Raw genomic sequence first — 20133 nt, 5'->3', positions numbered from 1 at the left:
GCGGAAATGAGAAAGGTCCTATTTGAAGAAATTTCACCACGGCCTGTCATAAACTTTGACAGGAGTCTTAGGGGACCCGTGTGCTGGTGGGAAAGGGGAAAGGTGGGGTGGTGGAGGCCACATGCATCCTAGTGTAGGACCCCAGGAAGATGTGTGCCCATGGGATGGCTGGCACAAAGAGGTCTTATAGCATTTCAGGGAAGTATTTTGGAATCACGAATGGGATAGAAGTGTCAAAGCGGGAGGAAGGAGGAATGAAGTATTGGTTCATACTAGAGCATGGATGGACCTTGACATTAGGCCAAGTGAATGAAGCCAGACACAAAAGATCACATATTACAGAATTCCATTTATATAAAATGTCCAGAGTAGCCAAACCTTACACATGGAAAATGGATTAATTGTTGGGGGCTGGTGGGAGAAAGAATGGGAATAACTGCTCATAGGTTTGAGGTTTCTTTTTGGGGTAGTGAAAATATTCTGGAATTAGTGGTGCTGGTTGAACATATTTGGGATTATACCAAAAAAATACTGTATACCTTTAAAGAGTGAAGTTTATGGCATGAGATTTCTATCTCAAAAAACAAAGTGTATGCAAGGGAAAAAGAAGAGGGGGAGGCTACCAGTGACCTCCAGTCCAGGGCTCTCCCAAGCCCTCAGCTTGCACATAAGATGTGTCCTGGGAGAGGCCTAGAGTCAAGCATGGTTCTGTAGCTGGTATGGGGAGATAATGAGGTATGAAGGTATTTGTTTCAAGAACAGTAAATAGGAAGGCAGAAAATCATCATCTATACCATTTTCTGATCACTTCTTATGGGCTAGGACTCTTTACGGACACTTTATAAGCAAATCCCACAATACTTTTATCATGGAAGTTTAATAACACCTATTTAAGAATGTGAAAAGTGAATTTCTTAAGAAGGTATTTAACTGCCAAAAGTCTCAGAGTGAGTAAGTGCCAAAGTAAAGATTATGATCCAGTTTTATGTAGCTCCAAATCTCAGGTTATTAACCCGTGACCCATCGGGTCCTTAAAAGGAAAAGTTTTCTTCATGCTACCCGTACCACCTGCAAGGGCACTCAGGTCATGACATGACTGCACTGATTCAGGATAGCCCTGTTCTTCGCACTTAAAAGCATCCAAGGGGCGCCTGGGTGGCTCAGTCGTTAAGCGTTAAGCGTCTGCCTTTGGCTCAGGGCGTGATCCTGGTGTTCTGGGATGGAGCCCCACATCAGGCTCTTCTGCTAGGAGCCTGCTTCTTCCTCTCCCACTTCCCCTGCTTGTGTTCCCTCTCTCACTGGCTGTCTCTCTTTCTGTGGAACGAATAAATAAAATCTTAAAAAAAAAAAAAAAGCATCCTACACTCTTGCTAAGCTATCTGTAGGCTCCCTCCCCAGCCCCACTCTGCTTCATCCCTGGCAGCACATCCCACAGACCTAGGCTGCTTCCTTCTCCCTGGCAGTCTAGGGCAGAAAAGAGGGCACTAGTGCTAGAGTAATGTAGACCCAGGTCTAAATCCTGAATTTACTGATCTAGTTTTAGAACACTGGAATGATTCCTGATCTGAGCTGTGGCTCCATCTTTCGTTTCTCATTGCTGAGATCAATTCCTCTCTTAGGAGTATAGTTGTGATAATTACCTGAGCCAATGCACAGAACAGTCTCAATAAAAACTAGTCATGGCTACATTTATGCTGGCGCTGCTCTCCGATCCTTCAGTGCTCTTGCCTGCCACCAGGAGGAAAAGGGTCTCTTAATATTTTTACTGGGGACAGACCAAAGTCTGGTAGAGAGAGAGATCGATATAAATATCTGTCGTAAGAATTTATGAATCACTTTCTCACCCCTTTTCATTTCTTCTTACTTCTTTCGGACCTAGGAGAAAAATCCACTATTTCAATTCGTAACAAGATTTAATGAGATGGCATGTAAGGACAATGTGAAAAAGCCTGACCTGAGCCAGTTGTTTCCGTGTGCCCGGGGCAAGGGTCACTTAAGAAAGCTAGAAGCTTCTCTACACAACTGGAGATGCTAGAACTTATTCTAACTTTATTGTTTGTGCTGAATTCAGATAGATGCCCTCATTGAAAAACACTATTTTGTTCTCATTATTAGAAGTTTTCCGTTGTGAAACTATATTACCATTGTCTTAAATCACAATGAGAATGTTTTAAAGACATTTTTCTTATGTATGTATTCCCGTAAGTGTAGAGTGAGTGAGTGTGTTCTTGCATTTAATCACCTTCCTTGTAAGCCACGTGCTCGGCTTACCTAGCTGGAGTCTTGTCTGGGACATTACGGAAGCGCCAACTCACAAATGCACTGCCTCACCGAAGTCACACTAGCCCTGGGGTCCCGGTCGTGACCTTCAAGTACAGGAGGGGCCATGGGGCATTTCTGCTTTATAGATGCAGTGCAATGCAGTAACAGCCAAAAACTGGAAATAATCCATAAAACCATTAACTGGAACATGAAGACATTTCGTATGTCCATACGATGGCATATTGCCAAACAATAAAGTGGAACTGATACTTACAACCAGATAAATCTCAAAAGCATGATACAAACGGAAAGAAGCTAGATTCCAAAGGTAAGTTACTGTATGATTCCATTTATATGAAATCCTAGAAAAAATAAAACTATACTATCTGGAAATAGACTAGTGCCAAACCCAGGGCTGTGAGAAGGGGATTAACTGCAACAGGACAAAGGAACTTTTGGGGGCGATGAAAATGCCCTTTACAACGGACTGTGTTGGCGGTTGCACAACTGTGTACATAACTCACCGAATTGTATGCCTTACAATTGATTTAATAGATGTAAATTGTAACTCATGAGAGCTGACAAAAACAAAGAAGAAACATATTGAGAAAAGTTGAAGGCTTGGCTTTCTGATTGTCTAAGCATAAATTAGAACCGAGCTGTCGAATATGGCAGCCACTTGCACACTTGAAATGTGGCTGGTCAAAAATAAGATGTTTTAAGTATAAAATACACACCAGATTTCAAAGATTTTGTTAGAAAAAATAATCGAAAATATAACACTAATAGTTTTTATATTGATTACACATCTTAATATTTTATATTATTAATGCACTGAGTTAAATAAAATATATTCAAATCAATTTCACCTGTTTCTTCTATTAAATAAGGCCACGGGAAATTTAAAATTATGTATGTGGCCCCATTATATTTCTATATTTCTTTTCCACCTAATGCAGTCCTATAGATATTCAAGACAGTGAAAGATTTTTGAACAGAAAAGATGCTGTAAGAGTTAATGTCTCTTGTCAGAGGGTATAAAATTGAGGCTGCAGAAAGGAAGAAATTAGTTAGCATGTTTGAGTAGACCTTGCCCAGATCCCAGCAGGCCCTTGACTACCCGCAGCAGCGGAGCGCAGCCCGGAGGAGACAAGGCAGGTCAATTCAGTCTCCCAGGAAGTTCTGTGTCAAGAGCAGTGACCCGACTGAGAGACCACAGCCTGGCTGTGTGAGGAGTTCAGATCCCAAAGCCCTGTGGATCGAATCTGCAAATGAAAGAGGCCAAATTCAGGACCAGGTGGAACTATTAAATCAGAAGCAGATGCCTGAGAAAGAATGTCGGGTGGTCCGCTATCAGCATTGGCATCCGGTGGAGCTCTTTATGCAGAATCTCAGCCTCACCCTGACCCCTTCAGTTTCTGCAAGTCAATAAAGGTCTCCAGGTGACTCTATGCACATCCACGGGTCAGAAGCCCTGTCTTGCGTAAAGGCACTTCCTTCCCTGGCAGATGCCATTTGGGGGGCAAAATAGCTGGAAAGAGGCGGGGGGGGGCGCGGAAGAATCAGAGGATAGGCTGATAGATCGGAAGCATTCTATAGAAAGGAAGCTCACAATTCAGTATCAAAATAGCTTCAGAATAAAAGTCAGTGTCTGGGCAGGGAATACTACAGGCTAGCCCCGGCCGGGGGCGCAGAATGAGTTAGAAGTAAGATGGGCAGCGCTGCCACCCAGCTGGGAGCGCAACTGAAAATGCAGCAGAAACCTAAATGGTGGAAATTGCATTAAGTGAGTTTGGTTTCTTATGCTTAGGGAAAAATAAGATGTATTTTTTTACCTTTGTGTGGGGTTATATTCTATTTAACCTATTATCTGGGATGGATTATCTAGCAGGGGGCACTTGATAAATATTGGAATTGGAACATAATCAGGTTCAAATTCTTTTTTAAATGTACTTCCAAAGAATCTCTATCCCATGCATTTCAGAAACGTATAATTTAATAACTTTGCAAATTCTTAAAATATTGTCCTGCACAAGTTTTCTTCTCCCTGAGTTTTAGATAATGCCATTAACCAAGGTTTTTTTTAAATGGACCGTTCACAAAATTCTTATTTTTCCCTGCATTTGTGATATTCCACGCGTAATTCCAAATTTTTAATACTCTTGTTCTATTTTCACATGTTTAGATGTTAGTCATATTCTTCTTCATCGTAGTGCATTTTAACATTTTGTTCCCCACTCTATCTTGCAAAAATTGTTCTGACTGCAATTTTTTAAAAGCTCAGCGTTGACTTTGTCAAGAGTAATGATTTAATTTACTATTTGTCAGGCAGTCGCCTGTGTGTTTAAACCTTTCCCTCCACTTAATTCTCACCAAAACTCTAGGGTGTAAGTATCACTTCGACCCATTTTACAGATGGGAGAAAAAACCGGAAGCTCAAAGAGATCAGTGTCAGAGGCAGAATTTGGACACAGGATCACCACCCATTTCTGCATCGACTGATTAACTTAATTAACGTTGTCCCTAATGTCACCGAGCTCATTCGCAGTGAGGATGAAAAAGAAATGAAAATAAAATGATCAACATCATGAGCTCGGAAAGGGAGGGACCGCATCTTTTATTGCCCTCTCACCTCTGCCAGGAGTGACAGCAAGTGGCCTGTCACAGAAGGGCAGACGTCTCCCTGTGACCCGCCTACCGACAGAATGAGCAGCCCCCGGGGAGTCAAGACTCCCCCAGTAGTTTTGAGTAGACTGTGAGGACCGGGGGCTCGAGGGCCCGGCCCTGGAACAGACCCGCAGGTCGGGCGAGGGCGGAAGCCTCACCCCCCAGCTCCCCGGGGAGAGGTCAGGGCCTCCCGGGTGGAGGATAAGCGGTGTCACTTCCTGGGGGCAGAGACAGCGATGGGGGAGGGGATGCTGACCTCGGAATCCACGCCGGTCCCACGGTTTGCACGCATTCCCGAACTCAAAACTTTCAGGGCTGCTTTCCCTACCTCCTGCGGCCCCGTCACGACCCTTTGCACAGACCACCCCGGGTCCCGAGCCAGGAGTAGCCTGGCCTACCGAGCTCCCTTGCCAAAGTTGAGTCAACTCAAAACCGCGGAGGTCTCCCTCACTCCTGTCCACCCGCGAACCCGCAGCCCAGCCTGCAGGGCGGGTCGAACTCCCGGTACCAGAGCGGACAGCGGTGGCTGGCCAGAAAACGGAGTGGCTCACTAACCTGGACTCCGGGGCCTGGATCCGAGCCGAGGACACACGGCTGCGGCCACCTCCGTCCCAGCCGAGAGACTCCGGGCCCAGAGGCGGAGCGAGGCAGGCGAGGGCTGCTGATAGGGCTGCTGATAGGGCTGCCTGTCCGGCGCCGCGCGGTCCGGCACTCCAGGGGTGTGGTCGCCGGGGCCGCACCTGCCGGCGGGGGCGCTGTTCTGCTTACCTGTGCGCTGCAGGTTGGGGCCTTGGAGAGCACCTGAACACCAGAGATGGCGCTTGCAAATCTTCTTCACTTGAGTTTTCTGACCTCGTGTCAGTGTTGAGGAACACTGATAGTACACCTGTTGATTCAAACGTCTGAATAAAAATATCCAAACTTATACTAGTAGGTAAAGATAACCGCTTCGCATCATAATGGTATGTTTTGCAAAAACATCATTAAAAAAATTTTTTTAAGATTTTATTTATTTATTGACAGAGATAGAGACAGCCAGCGAGAGAGGGAACATAAGCAGGGGGAGTGGGAGAGGAAGAAGCAGGCTCATAGCGGAGGAGCCTGATGTGGGGCTGGATCCCAGAACGTCGGGATCACGCCCTGAGCCGAAGGCAGACGCTTAACCGTTGTGCCACCCAGGCGCCCCAAAACATCATTAAAATTTAACTTAAAAATTATATCTGCGGTTTTAACCTACGTGACCTATGTACCCTATGAGAGATCATGTATACGGGTCTTTAGGTCCTTGTGAATACATGCAAAGCTTATGAAGCCTGAGAGCTGTAAGTATAAGGTTTCAGGGGCACAGTAACTCTTGAGACGAAAGGAAGGGCAAACTTTTGGCCCAAGGGAACCGAGGAGACGAAGCTGACCTGGTCTGGGAAAGTGCATTGGGGGAGGAGGGCCTACAGGAAGGAGGGAGGGGTCCAGATAAAAGTCAGCGCAGAAAGGTTGGGCAACAAGGATTTTTCCACATTTTGTTTACCCATTCATCAGGTTTTAGACATTTCGGATTGTGTCTGTTTTTTGGCTTTTATGTATAATGTGACATGAATTTTCTTGTACAAGTTTTTTTAATTTTGTTGTTGGTTTTTTTTTAACCTAGGCTTTTTTTCTCCCTTGGGCATATACCTAAGAATAAAACTACCAGATCATGTATTTATGCTTGAGAATCTTCCAGATTGTTTTCCAAAGTGAATGCACCATTTTACATTCCCACCGGCAGTGTAAAGGGTTCTAATGTCTCCATATCTCTGCCAATATTTGTTATCATATGTCTTTTATAGTCATCTTAGTGAGTGTGAAGTGGTATCTCACTGATATTTTAATTTGCATTTCCCAAAGGACTAATGGTGTTACACATCTTTTCATACACTTTACTACTATTTGCATATCTTCTTTGGAGAAATGTTTATTCTGTTCCTTGGCCCATTTTTTTAAATGGGTTGTCATTTTATTATTAAGTAAGAGTTCTTTTATATATTCTAGAAGCAAGTCCTTTATGAATTCTATGATTTGTAAATATTTTCTCCCATGCTAGAGGTCGTCTCTTCATTTTCTCGACCTCATCCTTTAGAAGAACAAGTTTTGAATTTTCCCAACTCTCAGATTTACTCCTATATATTTTTTAAAATTTTATGATTTAGCTCTTATACTTAGGTTTATGATCTATTTCGAGTTAATTTTTAGGGTGTGAAATAGAAGTCCAATTTTATTCTTTTGCATGTAGATATCCAGTTGTCCCAGGACCATATTCTTTCCCCACTAGATTATCTTAACATCGCCGGCAAGCCACTAAAGAGTTTTAATCAGGTGTGTGTGTGGGGGGGATGGTAGGGGGTAGCTGGGGAGTGACATGTTCTGAATATGTAAATGTCACATAAGAAGAGAGCACCTGGGGGGTGCCTGGGTGGCACAGTGGTTAGGCGGTTAGGCGTCTGCCTTCGGCTCAGGGCGTGATCCCGGCGTTGTGGGATCGAGCCCCACATCAGGCTCCTCCACTAGGAGCCTGCTTCTTCCTCTCCCACTCCCCCTGCTTGTGTTCCCTCTCTCGCTGGCTGTGGCTGTCTCTATCTCTGTCAAATAAATAAATAAAATCTTTACTAAAAAAAGAAGAAGAAGAGAGCACCTGGCAGCAGTGAGCAGGGTACAGAGGTCTGCAAGTAACAAAATGCCTCAATCCAGGGAGAGTAAATGTCTAGCTATTGCTTTAGTACAGAGGAAAGCATGCTTCACTAGATGCTCTTGAGTTAGGATAAAAGAGAATGGATCTGTGAAATAATTTGTTTTCTCTCCATGCAAATCAGTGATAATGTATAGGGAGGATCAAGGATACATAACTCTAGATGTACGTCCAGATTTCTTACTCTCTCGTCTTAATGATGACATGAAGAGGTGAGGTAAGAGATGAAGAATGGAAGTAAGAAGAGAAATATGAAGTGATAGTCCAAGGAGAACCAAAGGAACATCTTTCCAGGGAAAGCACCTTGAAGAAACTGAGCAAAGGGCCAAGGAGAAAGCTCAAGGGAGTCCCGCTCTTAACGACGGCCTGGGGGGGATGCAAAATAGGTAAAGGGGATTAAGAGTTACCTACTTGAAGTTACAAAATAAATGTCACAGAATGAAAAAGTACAGCATACGGAATACAGTCAATAATACGGAATAACTTTCTATGGTGGCAGATGGTGACCATCTTATGGTAGTGAGCACTGAGTAATATATCGAATTGTCGAATCACTGTGTTGGACATCTCAAACTAATATGACATTGTATGTCAACTATACTTCAATAATAATATTTTTTCAAGAAGTCTGAGGTCTAGGTCTGAGAAAGATACAAAGGAAAGACAGTACCTAGCACAGGAATTAGCTCAAAACTCTTTTCATCAAAATCTTTTTTCAGTGTGAGGGTGAATAAATCAAATAGTGGATAATTGATTCCATTCAATACAATTTGCATTTCTTTTCAGACTTGCATTTCTCTCAGGAGACTAGCTTCTCCAAAATTCCAGGGCAAATGCCACACTGCTTTGCTCTTTTTAAAATGTCTTTTTATCTTTCCAATCAGTTTGCGTTCTCTTAAGTTTTTCTTGATCTCTCTTATCTCCTGGACTCTTATTTCCCCTCAGTGTTGAACCCCAACTTCATGCAAGCCCAATCCACCCACCCTCACCCTTCACAGGCCTTTGACAATTCAGTTTTTACTCCTGAAATTCAGCTTATCACGGAAAAGATAGTGAAGGATGGAAATCTGCTTTAGGAAGAAAGCCTGAGAAACTCAACTTACATTTCTTTGTCCAAAATTAACTGGCATGTCAGGTACTAATAGGTGTTGTCCTGTAATGTGTCTGCTAGTTTACTTTCCATTCAATAAATGTCTTTTATGGGTTGTTTTTTTTTTTTTTTTAGATTTTATTTATTTATTTGAGAGAGAGAAAAAAAGCAGAGTGAGGGGCAGAGGGAGAAGCAGACTCCCCGCAGAGCAGGAGGGTGGCTGCAGGGGATTGATCCCGGGACCCTGGGTTCAAGACCTGAGGCCAAGGCAGACGCTTACCTGACTGAGCCACCCAGGCGCCCCAATGGGGTTGGATTTTATTATCCTATAGGCAATGGAAAGTGTAACTATTTGTATTCTGGGTAGATCTTTTGGGTGTCTGGGGAAGGTGGCAGCCAGGAGGTACACAAAGCTGAACCAGGGGACCAACTAATAGATGATTAAACCAGTCCAGATGAAACTAGAAGAAGGCAACAGTTAGAATATGAAGTAACTGGTAAAGCAAGCCGCTGAGGTGGCAAGATCAGGCTGTGCGATCGAAGCATATTTGAGGGAGAAACAAGGAGAACCTAAGACTAATTTTGCATTAAGCTCCTGGGAGGATGGTGTGGCTCTAAACCCTAGAGATCTTATTTTGCATCTTTCATGTTCCCTGTTGGGTTTCTAGTATAGTCAGCCTGGGTCCTGCTTTTCCGACCTCAGTATTAAGCCTTTCTCGAAGGGGGTGTGTTCTGTGATTTCTGGACGCTTCCTTTTCTCTCATAGGTGGTGCAAAGTGTCCTAGAGAGGAGTAAAGGAGTATATGGATGCGGCGGGGTGGAGACGGTTAATCACTTTGTCTTGTGAAGTATGCTATGAGCCCTCGTGAGAACCGTCGGGCAAAGGAGACGGGATATTGAGAAGCTAGCAGATACGGTCCCTGATCTGGGTAATAAGGAGTCACGATTAGCAGGAATCGACGGATGTCTATATTAAGAGAACTTGGCAGATCTCGAAGTCAGTGGGGAGTGTAGAATATAGGAGTCTCAGGACTAGTAATTCTCCCAGATTCCTGTGTTCTTACATTAACACCCATTAACTTATAAATGGATAAACAAACGTGGTATGTCCCTGCCACAGCAGATGATTCAGCCGTCCGAAGGAATGAAGTACCGGTACGTGCAACGACACGGATGGACCCTGAAAACAGTAGAAACCAGTCCAAAAAGATCACATATTATATGACTTCATTTATGTAAAATGTCCAGAATTGGTAAATCTATAAAAAGAGAAAGTAGTTTAGTGGTTGCCTCAGGCTGGGAGGTGGGATGGAAGAAAAAGGGATACTGGTTTTGTTGGGGGAGGTGAGTAATGGGGACGCTCTAAAACTGGTGGTGGTGATAGCGACACAGCTTTATGAACATAATAAACACTGAGTCATACACTCAAAACAAGTGAATTGTGTGGTATGTGAATTACATCTCAATAAAGCTCTTATTTAAATGGAAAGAAAGAAAAGAAGAAAGGAAGGGAGGAAGAGAGAGAGGGAGGGAGGAAGGAAAGATGGAAGGAAGGAAGGAAACTGGGCTTATCTCCTGGAGCAGAAACAGAAATGCCAGGGGCGCCTGGGTGGCACAGCGGTTAAGCGTCTGCCTTCGGCTCAGGGCGTGATCCCGGCGTTATGGGATCGAGCCCCACATCAGGCTCCTCTGCTATGAGCCTGCTTCTTCCTCTCCCACTCCCCCTGCTTGTGTTCCCTCTCTCGCTGGCTGTCTCTATCTCTGTCGAATAAATAAATAAAAAATCTTAAAAAAAAAAAAAGAAATTAGGAGATAGGGCACTTCCCATCCCCTCCCCAACTCCCTCCTCCTCCCCCCCATTAGTGCTCTCCCACTCTCTTTCTCATAAATAAATGAAATCTTTAAAAAAAAAAGAAGAAAAAGAAAGAAATGCCGGATGCTGGCCTCTCAGTCTCACTTATCTGGTGGCGTGACCCCTTTATTCAGGGCTTCAGCGCTGCCTCTCCTCTTCCATTTAGCTTTCTGTGTCAGGGTCTGCTGGACAATGGCCTTTACACAGCTTCTTCATGGCCCGAGGTCAGCTTTTCTTTGCTCACTCCCCAAGCTCAGGTCACACTTTAAACTTGCAAAATCCCCTCCATCTCTCCACTCAGCACCAGCCCACTGCTGAAGTCTGGTAGGGGAGGTGAAACTCTCAGTAGGGAGGGTGAAGGGCACCTGGCTTCACTCACCTATACCTGCCTGTGCAGAATGGGACAGAGAGCAAGGAAAAGTTCTGGGGGTGGGGGAGGGGTAAAAGAGGAAAGAATGGGATGGGACTGGAGGAGCCCAAAAGTCTGCTATAGGGAGGTATTCAAAATATGTCCAGTCATTTTCAGTGCGTACTTTTGTCAGGAATGCTGCAACACCAATGGCGAAATTGAAAGAGGAAGAAATGCCTGCCCCAAGCAAGGAAGAACTGTGACAGGATCTTGAAGAACAGCAAATACAAAGGGCTTGGATATTACCAGAGGCCAGTAGACAGTGATATTGAGGTCTTGGCCTCGGGGATGTTTATTTTTCCTCCATGATCTGAAACAAAAACATGCCCGCATCCCACGTGTTCAAAATAATTAACAAGGAGAGTCGAACTGAAGCATAACAGTATGGTTAATAGTTAAGTATTGATTAATTGTTGTTTTACAACTTACCCTTCCTCTATATTATGAGGAATATTGTTTTTAAGATTCAAATGTTTTGTAAGCACCTAAGAGGTCCTGGAGTCATTGTGCATTTAAAGGCAGAAGGGAGCCTGGGAGAACTTGACTGCCTTGTGCAGAATAGGTGAAGTCCATCTTGTCCAGAGGGGCATGGAATGTTAAGTGATGCCCCAGGAATCAAGAGAGCGACCCTCTGCCTCTGAGAACACCAGCCCTTCCCCAGCCTCCACATCTCCAGAGGCTGGAGCAGCCAACAATGAGTTCTCCTGGACTTACCGGTCGCACCTCTCTCCCCCCGGATACTCACCACCACTCACTGCTTTGAGACCATTAGGAACAATGTCACTATGCATTTTATCCCTGTTATGTCACATGCAAGAAGGTCATGATTCAAGGTCATTGCTCAGACTCTTATCGCCCTAAGGCCCTGGATAGCCCTAGTTGTGATTCCATATTCCAGCCCTCTTAAACTTTTGAAATCCTCCCCTGGACAATCCGAGACTCACAGTCATCTATCAGTAAGATTCCCTGTATTATGAACTTCTTGGAATATTATCTTTACATTCTTGGTCTCGCCCCTGGCTCTTTGTCTCTGTCTCTGTCTCTCTCTCTCCATTACTTTCTTATCGTGATTCTTGATAATTCAATTCATAGAGGATCCTTGCTTATACTGACCTTCATTCTGTTCACTACCTTTCCTAAAATAAGCTTGTGTTTCATCCTTTCTCAGTCCCTCCTTCCCATGGTCATGCTGCACACCCTGTTGTCACCAATAATTACAAAACCTTTCTATGACCTCGGTTTCAATCCTTTCACTCTTTCTCTTTAGGCGCCATCACCATAATTTCCTTTAATCCCACCATAATGAAACTGGTTCCTGACACCTATTCCCTGTCCACAGCACCCCCTCCACGTCTGCACTACTCTCCAATATTCCCAGTTTAAATTCCACTATTATAATCACTCTTTGACGTGTTCATTCAAAGACTTTGCCACTCTCCACCTTCTTTGTGGGTTCTTAGCAAAATACCAACCCTGTTTATATTTGGCTCTTTGCTGCTTTTTCTTCATCCAGTTAGCTGACCATGGTTAGAGAAATGCACACACACACAGCCCTCACTTTAAATTCATGTGAGTCTTTAATGCCACATTTTTTTTTCTCCTCCCGCTCTCCCAGTCTCTCATCTCCTTTCTCATTAAAGGATTTAAAACAGAGATAAAATCCACAACATTTATACAAATATAAGATAAACACATGTCGAAGATTTATTTAATTCATTAATTAAAGAAGGAACCAGTAAGATATTAAAATCAGTTTAAATAAGACTATGACTTAAGGAATGAGAATGGAAACATTCGCCATCCTATATAACTTACTCTCTACACTAGTAAAAACATACCATTCCAACATGGTTTTGCTATTTTAGGAGGCTCTCGTCCAGGAAGGTAAAAATTTCAGGTAAGTTTATTATTCAACATAGAAATACATTCATATGTGATCAACTTCAATAGATAGAGTTTATTTCTCAAGACTTTTCAAGCCTCCTTACCTCAAAATTCTTCTTACCTTACTGTTTCCATCAATCTTAAACTGTTACCCTTACTCATTCTTAATTAAGCCGCTGAATCGGAAGACCCATCTTGAAAAGAACTCCAAATGTTTGTAAGTATCTCAACTTCATCATTCTCCCTTGAAGACTCTGTCTTTCTTCTTGTATTAAGACTAAACTTTGCCTTGTTTTATCAACAGATTATTTATGGGTTACTCTGAGGGAGCCAGCAGTTGGCAAGAAATTTGTGTTCTCAGCAGACAAAATTACTTTCACTTGCCGTGAGCAGGAATCATTTGCAATGCCAGACAGAAAACATTTGCTTTGTTAACATTTTCTACAATTTATAGGGTTGTAAAATAGCCTAGACCCCAGTCAATCAAAGATAATCACAGTAGTACATCCTTATAAAACCAGATAATTCCTGGAGTCTGTTAGACAACACCCAAAATTCCACTCCAAGAGCACCAGTAATCTTTTTCTCCCGTTTCCCTATCTTTGCCAATGTTTCCTGACAATTCTTGTGAAGTGTCTCTCTAGGACCCAGCCTCAGCGTCCTGCGGTTTTCAGCCAGGATGGCCAGATGGAGAAAGGGCTAGAATGTTCTAGGTGTTCTAGGTTGGAAGCTGATCCAGTATACGGTAGACAGTAGTGTAGGTTTGGCTTTTTCCTTGGCTGACTCTTCTCCCAGATTCTGAGGATGCAGCCTCTCTGGATGCTGGGGGCACAGCTGGTGCTCAAGGTACTGTCAGAAGGTCCAGGATGATGACACAGGTTATCTCCTTCCTTGTTACTCATTAGCAACTGTTTCTTAATTCAGATTGGTGAGATTCTGTTTCTTTCAAGGCCTAGAAGGCTCTCAATTTTTTCAAGGTTATTCAGACTGAGGGGTGAAGGACCAAAAAAAAAGAATACATTACCAAAAGTTACTAAAGCAGTTATCAAGAATTTGCCAAATGGAACAGATACCCTAGGGCTGTTTAATTCAAATCATAATTGATATGAACAAAAATACGTAAATAAGGCTTTTTAAAAAGCCTTCTTAAAATTTATTACAATATAATTCTTAAAATTTCTTAAAATTCAACTTCTTAAAATTTATTAAAATTTTAAATATGTATAATCTATCATCTGACTCTTCCACTTTTAGGTATTTAACCTACAGAAATACAGTTCTCCCAGCGATGCACACACAAGTATACCTAAAAGGAAGTGTAGTCCAGCTATTGTATAATAGTGACACATTTTTTGAATAAAGATTTACTTATTTATTTTAGAGAGAGAGATGGGGGCAGTGGGCAAGCAGAGGGAGAGGGAGAAGGAGTCTTAGAGCAGCAACCCGGCTGAGCGCGGAGCCTGACACAGAACCCTGAGATCATGACCTGAGCCAAAATCAAGAGCGGGACGCTGAACTGACTGAGTTCCCAGGCGCCCCAATACTGACAAATTTGATAGCAACAAAATGTCCATTAAAACACCATTTATTTTGTTATGTCAGGCTAATCTCTTTAATAATCAAAACAACTCTGAAGTGGGTGTTACCACATTTTACAGAGAAGGAGAAGAAGTTTAAAGAGATTCGATACACTGCCTAGCGACAAATGGCTAGTGTGTACTGAATATGGTGACTTTCTCTAAGTCAAGTCTGTGTGGCTTTAAAGTCTTTGTGGAACTTGGGAAATGTGCCACTCCTAGTAAGCACTGGGGCCCAGGTTTCAGACTCCATTTAAGTTTTTCAACTATGTTAGTATTATAAAAATTTTGCCATAAATACTAAACTTGGGCATATATTGTTTTGTACCTGTGAAGCCATGTCTAAAAGGAAGTTTCCTGTGTGGTTGCTGGATCAAAGGATAAATGCACGAGAATTTTGTCAAGATATTTTCAAATTCCACAAAAATTCTGTTAAATTTTATATTCATGAGCCATGTATGAAAGAGCTTGTTTACCTAAATCTTTGCCGACACCATGTTAATCCTTTTAATTTATGCCAATCTGACAGGTGAGAAATTGTACTTTGGTATAGTCTTAATTTCATTTTCTCTTATTAGTAGTTAAGCATATTCCAGTTGACTTTATCCTCTTTCATTACACTCTTAATCTTTTTTTTCCTACATTTTATCAGCTCCTTATATATTAGGAAAAATTAACCATTCATCTGTAATATAATTTGAAAATATTTCTTCCCAGTTTGACATTGACTTTTGATTTTGCTTATGGTGTTTTATTTTGGGGGTGGGGGGACTTGGCTTTGGTTTTGGTTGTTTTGCCATGAAAAAAGGGAAGTATTTATTATTGGAAGATTGTAGGGATGTCTCTGTGGAAGAAACATATCAACAGAAAACTGAATGAAAGGAGGGAGTGAGTCATGTAAAGATATAGGAAGAGGGAGTTTCAGGCATCAGATTGACAGTTACCAGGACCTGAGGAGGAGATGAACTTGGCGTGTCTGCAAAACAGCAATCGAGTCTGTAAGTTTTGTAGTAGGTGTACTTAGAGCAATGTCTACAACAATTTCTAAATACGGTTAATTTTTATATTTAAAAATTTCTTTTCATTGAATTCAGTTACTATAAATATTAGATTAATTCTTTTTTAAATCTTGTTTTCTCTTTCCTATTCCTCTATGTAGAAATAAAATTCATGTATGATTACACAATCTGTTCGGGTCTCAGGACTACTTTTTTAAAAATTCTATTAATTAACATATCGTGTATTATTAGTTTCAGAGGTAGAGTTCAGTGATTCATCAGTCTTATACAGTACCCAGTGCTCATTACATCATGTGCCCTCCTTGATGCCCATCACCCAATTACCCCAGCCCTCAGCACCCCCACTCCAGCAACCCTCAGTTTGTTTCCTATGATTAAGAGTCTCTTATGGTTTGTCTCGGGACAACTTTTTATTAATTATAGGTAATGAGCTATTAATTGAGTTGGATGAGCTATTAATTAATAATACTTAAAACAACAATACAAAAAAGCTATATTTGCAAAGCATTTATTATATACCAAGCACTGTATATATGTTACATGATATATATTTTCATATATTATATATATTATAGGAATATATATAATACATATTCTTATACACACACTAAGGAGAAAAATGCAAGTGAATGCTGAGAAAAGTCTTGTTTGGATGGTAGATTCAGGTAAGTTATCACATTTCCCCTAATCAGTTTTTCTTAAGATGGTGGGTTATCAGAAGGTATTGAGTAATAGATGGAAGAAAGTGGGGTGGGTATTACTGTAGATTTCTAAAAAAGAAGTCAAAGGTGGGTTTGAGTAGAGCGTATACTTAAATAAATCAGGACATAGATGATAATAGCTCAGCGATATCTGGAAGATGTAGAGAGGAGGACAGGGTGAATACAGGAACAACTGATAGATATGGAAAGGGATTAAGCTGAGGTCAAGTCGAGAACATTTATTTAGATTCCTGGGCAAGATGTGAAAACATCTGTTTAGCCCCTTCCCAAATCTGCTTGGTTCTAACTCCATAAATAATGGGATTCAGCATAGGTGGGATGACCACATAGAGGTTGGCCAGGAGGATATGGACACAGCGTGGGATGCGTCTCCCACCAAACCTGTAGGCAAAGATGGAGAAGAGGGCAGGGATGTAGAAGAGGAGGATGACACAGACATGGGAGCCACACGTGCTCAGGGCCTTGGACCGGGCATTTCGAGAAGGAAGGCGGAAGACAGCTCGGAGGATGTGAATGTAGGAAACAGTGATAAGGATGATGTCCAGGCCTGTGGAGAGTAGAGCGGCTGCCAACCCGTACCAGACATTGATGGAGATATCAGAACAGGACAGACGGGCAATGCCCATGTGCTCACAAAAAGTGTGTGCAATGACGTTGATCCGGCAGTAGTGCAGGCGCTTGAGAAGAAAGATGGATGGAAACATGATGAGGAAGCTGCGGGTCAGGGTGGCAGCGACGATCTTCCCAATGACCGTGCTCGTGAGGATTGTGGCATATCGCAGCGGGGAGCAGATGGCCACAAAACGGTCAAAGGCCATGGCCAGCAGGACAGCAGAGTCAGCCACGAAGAGGAAGTGGATAAAGAACATCTGGGTGAGGCAGCCATCAAAAGAAATGTGGCTAGAACCTAGCCAGAAGTTGGCCAGTGCTTTGGGCATCGTGGAAGTGGAGAGCAAGATATCGGCACTGGCCAACATGGACAGGAATACATACATGGGCTCGTGCAGGCCTGGCTGGGAGAGGATGACACAAATCAAAACGCCGTTGCCTGCCAGGGCGGCTACATACATGGTGCAGAAGGGGATGGCGAGCCAGACGTGCAGGTGTTCCAGCCCAGGGATGCCAACGAGGAAGCAGCCTGCCACACGTGTGTCAGAGTCGTTCATAGCAGCTGTGCTGCTGGCAGATGAAAGGGCCGTGATTTTCTTCACCTGTGCCAAAGTGGACACATAGCTTCAGACTTCATATACACCAGCAGAGTGCACATAAAGGCTTGCAAACAACTACAAGGGCTGCACGCACTTCCAGGTCCTACGACCACGATGGGCTCGGCACAGGCGTATTCTCTCTAGACAATGACACACGGGCTCTGCACAAAGAGCACGACGACAGACCCTACCCACAGAAGGGGTCTGTGTTCTTATTTGGAGGCTTGCAGTATAGTTCTAGGACTTTCACAGGGCTCGAAAACATTGCCAGACCCAGGACAGTGCCACAGGTTCTGGAAAGAACAGGAATAGCTAGAACACCAAAGCCAATCTCTATAATCTCTGTAGGTATGTGCGCTGTCATGAGCTCTGCACAGGAGGGCTACCGTCCCGCGCCAAGGAGCAACTGCTTCTGCGTCTGCTCTGCCAACTGGACTGCGTGATTTTGGGCAACTTACTGTCTCTTCTAATTAAAACTTTTTCTGATCTTTAAAATGAGCATAATTGTTGTCCTGTTGGTTTATTACATTAAATTTTGTCTTTGGAAGCCTTATTAAATGGTGTGGTGCCTCTTGCGTCACCCATCTGTCTCTGAAGTGTGGTGCTGTCACCAAGAACAAGAAGGAAGGTGTGGAACAATGCTTCAGGAGCTGAGGTCCTCAGACCAGCATCATCAGCATCATCGGGGAACTTGCAGATTCTTGGACCGTACCACAGACCTAGTGAATCAGAAACGGGGCTAGGAGGCAGCAAGGCTACCAGCTGACTGTGATGCATGCTAAAGTTTGTGAGCCACTGAGACAAGAGCTTTTTCCTTTCTATGTAATCTAGATGTCTATCGCTTCTGCCAGAATCAGTAGCTTCTCAGTTTCAATTGGTTTCTGCAGCATTCTCCCTGGAAATGCTCAGACTTCCACTAAATATTCTTTTTTTTTTTTTTAAGATTTTATTTATTTATTTGACAGAGAGAGAGACAGCCAGCAACAGAGGGAACACAAGCAGGGGGAGTGGGAGAGGAAGAAGCAGGCTTCCCAGCGGGGCAGGGAGCCCGATGCGGGGCTTGATCCCAGGACCCCGGGATCACGCCCTGAGCTGAAGGCAGACACTTAACGACTGAGCCACCCAGGCACCCCCAGACTTCCGCTAAATCTAACCAGTGTTAGCTCACATGGTCAGGATGTAGAGAAAATGACGACCATGCAAATAGTCTTTACTACATCAGGCCACTTGACCCCTCAGTCCTACCCACTTATCCTCACAATGAACATATAACTTCTATCACTGTCCATATTCCTCTTCCCCTAACAGAACTTTCCTCCAGTATAACCCAGACTTCAATTTTGTCAGGAGCCAACTCCTGATAGTATTATTCCGCTCTCACAAATTTATCTTATCTCTGCACCCATTCTGCTCTCATTTCCTCCAGTCTTAGAGAAAGTCATGTGAATGTTTCTTCCGTGTTTCAATGAATGATTCCTTTATCAGACCTGGAATATATTTTACTTCACCTAGGCATAAAAAAGTTCCTTTAGGTTATTTTACCTATTTATTTAGAGACACTATAAATCAATTGTAATTTCCTATACTGGCAGCAAACAACCGGAAAATTGAATTTAAAAATTTCCTTATAATATAAACATAAAAGCATACAAAGTATATGTTAAAAAATCACATACTTATAAATAAATGTAACTGAAATTCGCAAAGCCTCTACCCTGAGGACTACAAAATATGGCCGAGATTTTTTAGAACCTAAGTAGATGGAGATGTACACCACGTACACATCAGAGGACGCAGATGATTGTGAAGATACTGATTTTCTCAAAATAAATCTGTAGTTTGTTTTTTTAATTTAATTTTTTTAACAACTGGCAAATAAAAAATTGCATATATTTAAGGTGTATAATGTGGTGATCTAGGATATGCATACAGTTGTGAAATTATTGCACAATCAAGTTAGTTGAGATCCATCACCTCGCATTGTTACTTTTTTTCTTTTAAGATTTTATTTATTTATTTGAGAGAGAGAGAGAGCACAGAGGGAGAGGGAGAAGCAGACCCCCTGCTGAACAGGAAGCCTGATGCGGGGCACGATTCCAGGACCCCGGGATCGTGACCTGAGCCAAAGGCAGATGTTTAACTGACAGAGCCACCCAGGTGCCCCTCACATAGTTACTTTTGTGTGTGTGTCGTCTTAAACCAGCTGGATAAACGTACACATACTCATATCCCTGCGTGTGTGTGTGTGTGTGTGTGTAAATGTGTGTGTAAATGTGTGTAAGTATGTATGTATGTTTAAAAGAATAATTTCCCATCTATTCTCTGAATCCTCTTTCTTTCCCACCCCCTCAGGGACTTTGTTCTGTCCGTCACTCCTCTCTTATATATCCTCAATTTCTCCTAATTTCTTTGATCTTGTTTCTTGGATCTTTTGCATTTATAAACATTCAAGTCTTTAGAACCTTGAAAACAAACAAAATAACAACAGCTATCATAAAAATATATTATTCCACTAACCTGTTCCACTATTTACTGTTCTTTCTTCTTTCCTTCAAAGTCAGTCCTTCCATAAACGCCTCTTTAGGTTTTGATTTCTCTACCCTCCACTGGTTCTTCTCTTGTCTCCTGGCCTTGCTTTCCCATCCTCATCAAGGGTTACTCTGTCCCAGCAGGACGGTTTACTGTTGGTACTTCCTCTGGGCTGTCTGCAGTTTCTCCTCG

General features: G+C 42.7%; 1 protein-coding gene across 1 annotated transcript; it reads right to left on the bottom strand.

The window, feature by feature from the left end:
• Positions 1-5479: 5479 nt before the first annotated feature.
• Positions 5480-17479, bottom strand: LOC103680050 (olfactory receptor 52B6). Its single transcript, XM_040631309.1, has 3 exons — positions 16454-17479; positions 9237-9270; positions 5480-5815 (listed from the first exon to the last, which is right to left on the bottom strand). Exons 1-3 carry the CDS (start codon positions 17368-17370, stop codon positions 5480-5482), a joined length of 1287 nt encoding a protein of 428 aa, XP_040487243.1. The 5' UTR covers positions 17371-17479.
• Positions 17480-20133: the final 2654 nt, after the last annotated feature.

Source organism: Ursus maritimus, unplaced genomic scaffold (assembly GCF_017311325.1).
Source record: "Ursus maritimus isolate PB19 unplaced genomic scaffold, ASM1731132v1 scaffold_16, whole genome shotgun sequence".
In the NCBI taxonomy this organism is placed as follows: Eukaryota; Metazoa; Chordata; class Mammalia; order Carnivora; family Ursidae; genus Ursus; species Ursus maritimus.
This window is presented reverse-complemented; position numbering and strand designations above follow the sequence as displayed.

Excerpts from the sequence above, each read along its gene's own strand:
- LOC103680050 (XM_040631309.1), bottom strand. The coding sequence starts at position 17,370 with ATGAACGACTCTGACACACGTGTGGCAGGCTGCTTCCTCGTTGGCATC. Across the intron at positions 9,271-16,453 it reads TGGGAAGGGGCTAAACAGAT|CCTGATCTTGCCACCTCAGC; the intron begins GTTTTCACATCT and ends TCGATCGCACAG. Across the intron at positions 5,816-9,236 it reads CTCAGCGGCTTGCTTTACCA|GTGTACTATCAGTGTTCCTC; the intron begins GTTACTTCATAT and ends TTGAATCAACAG.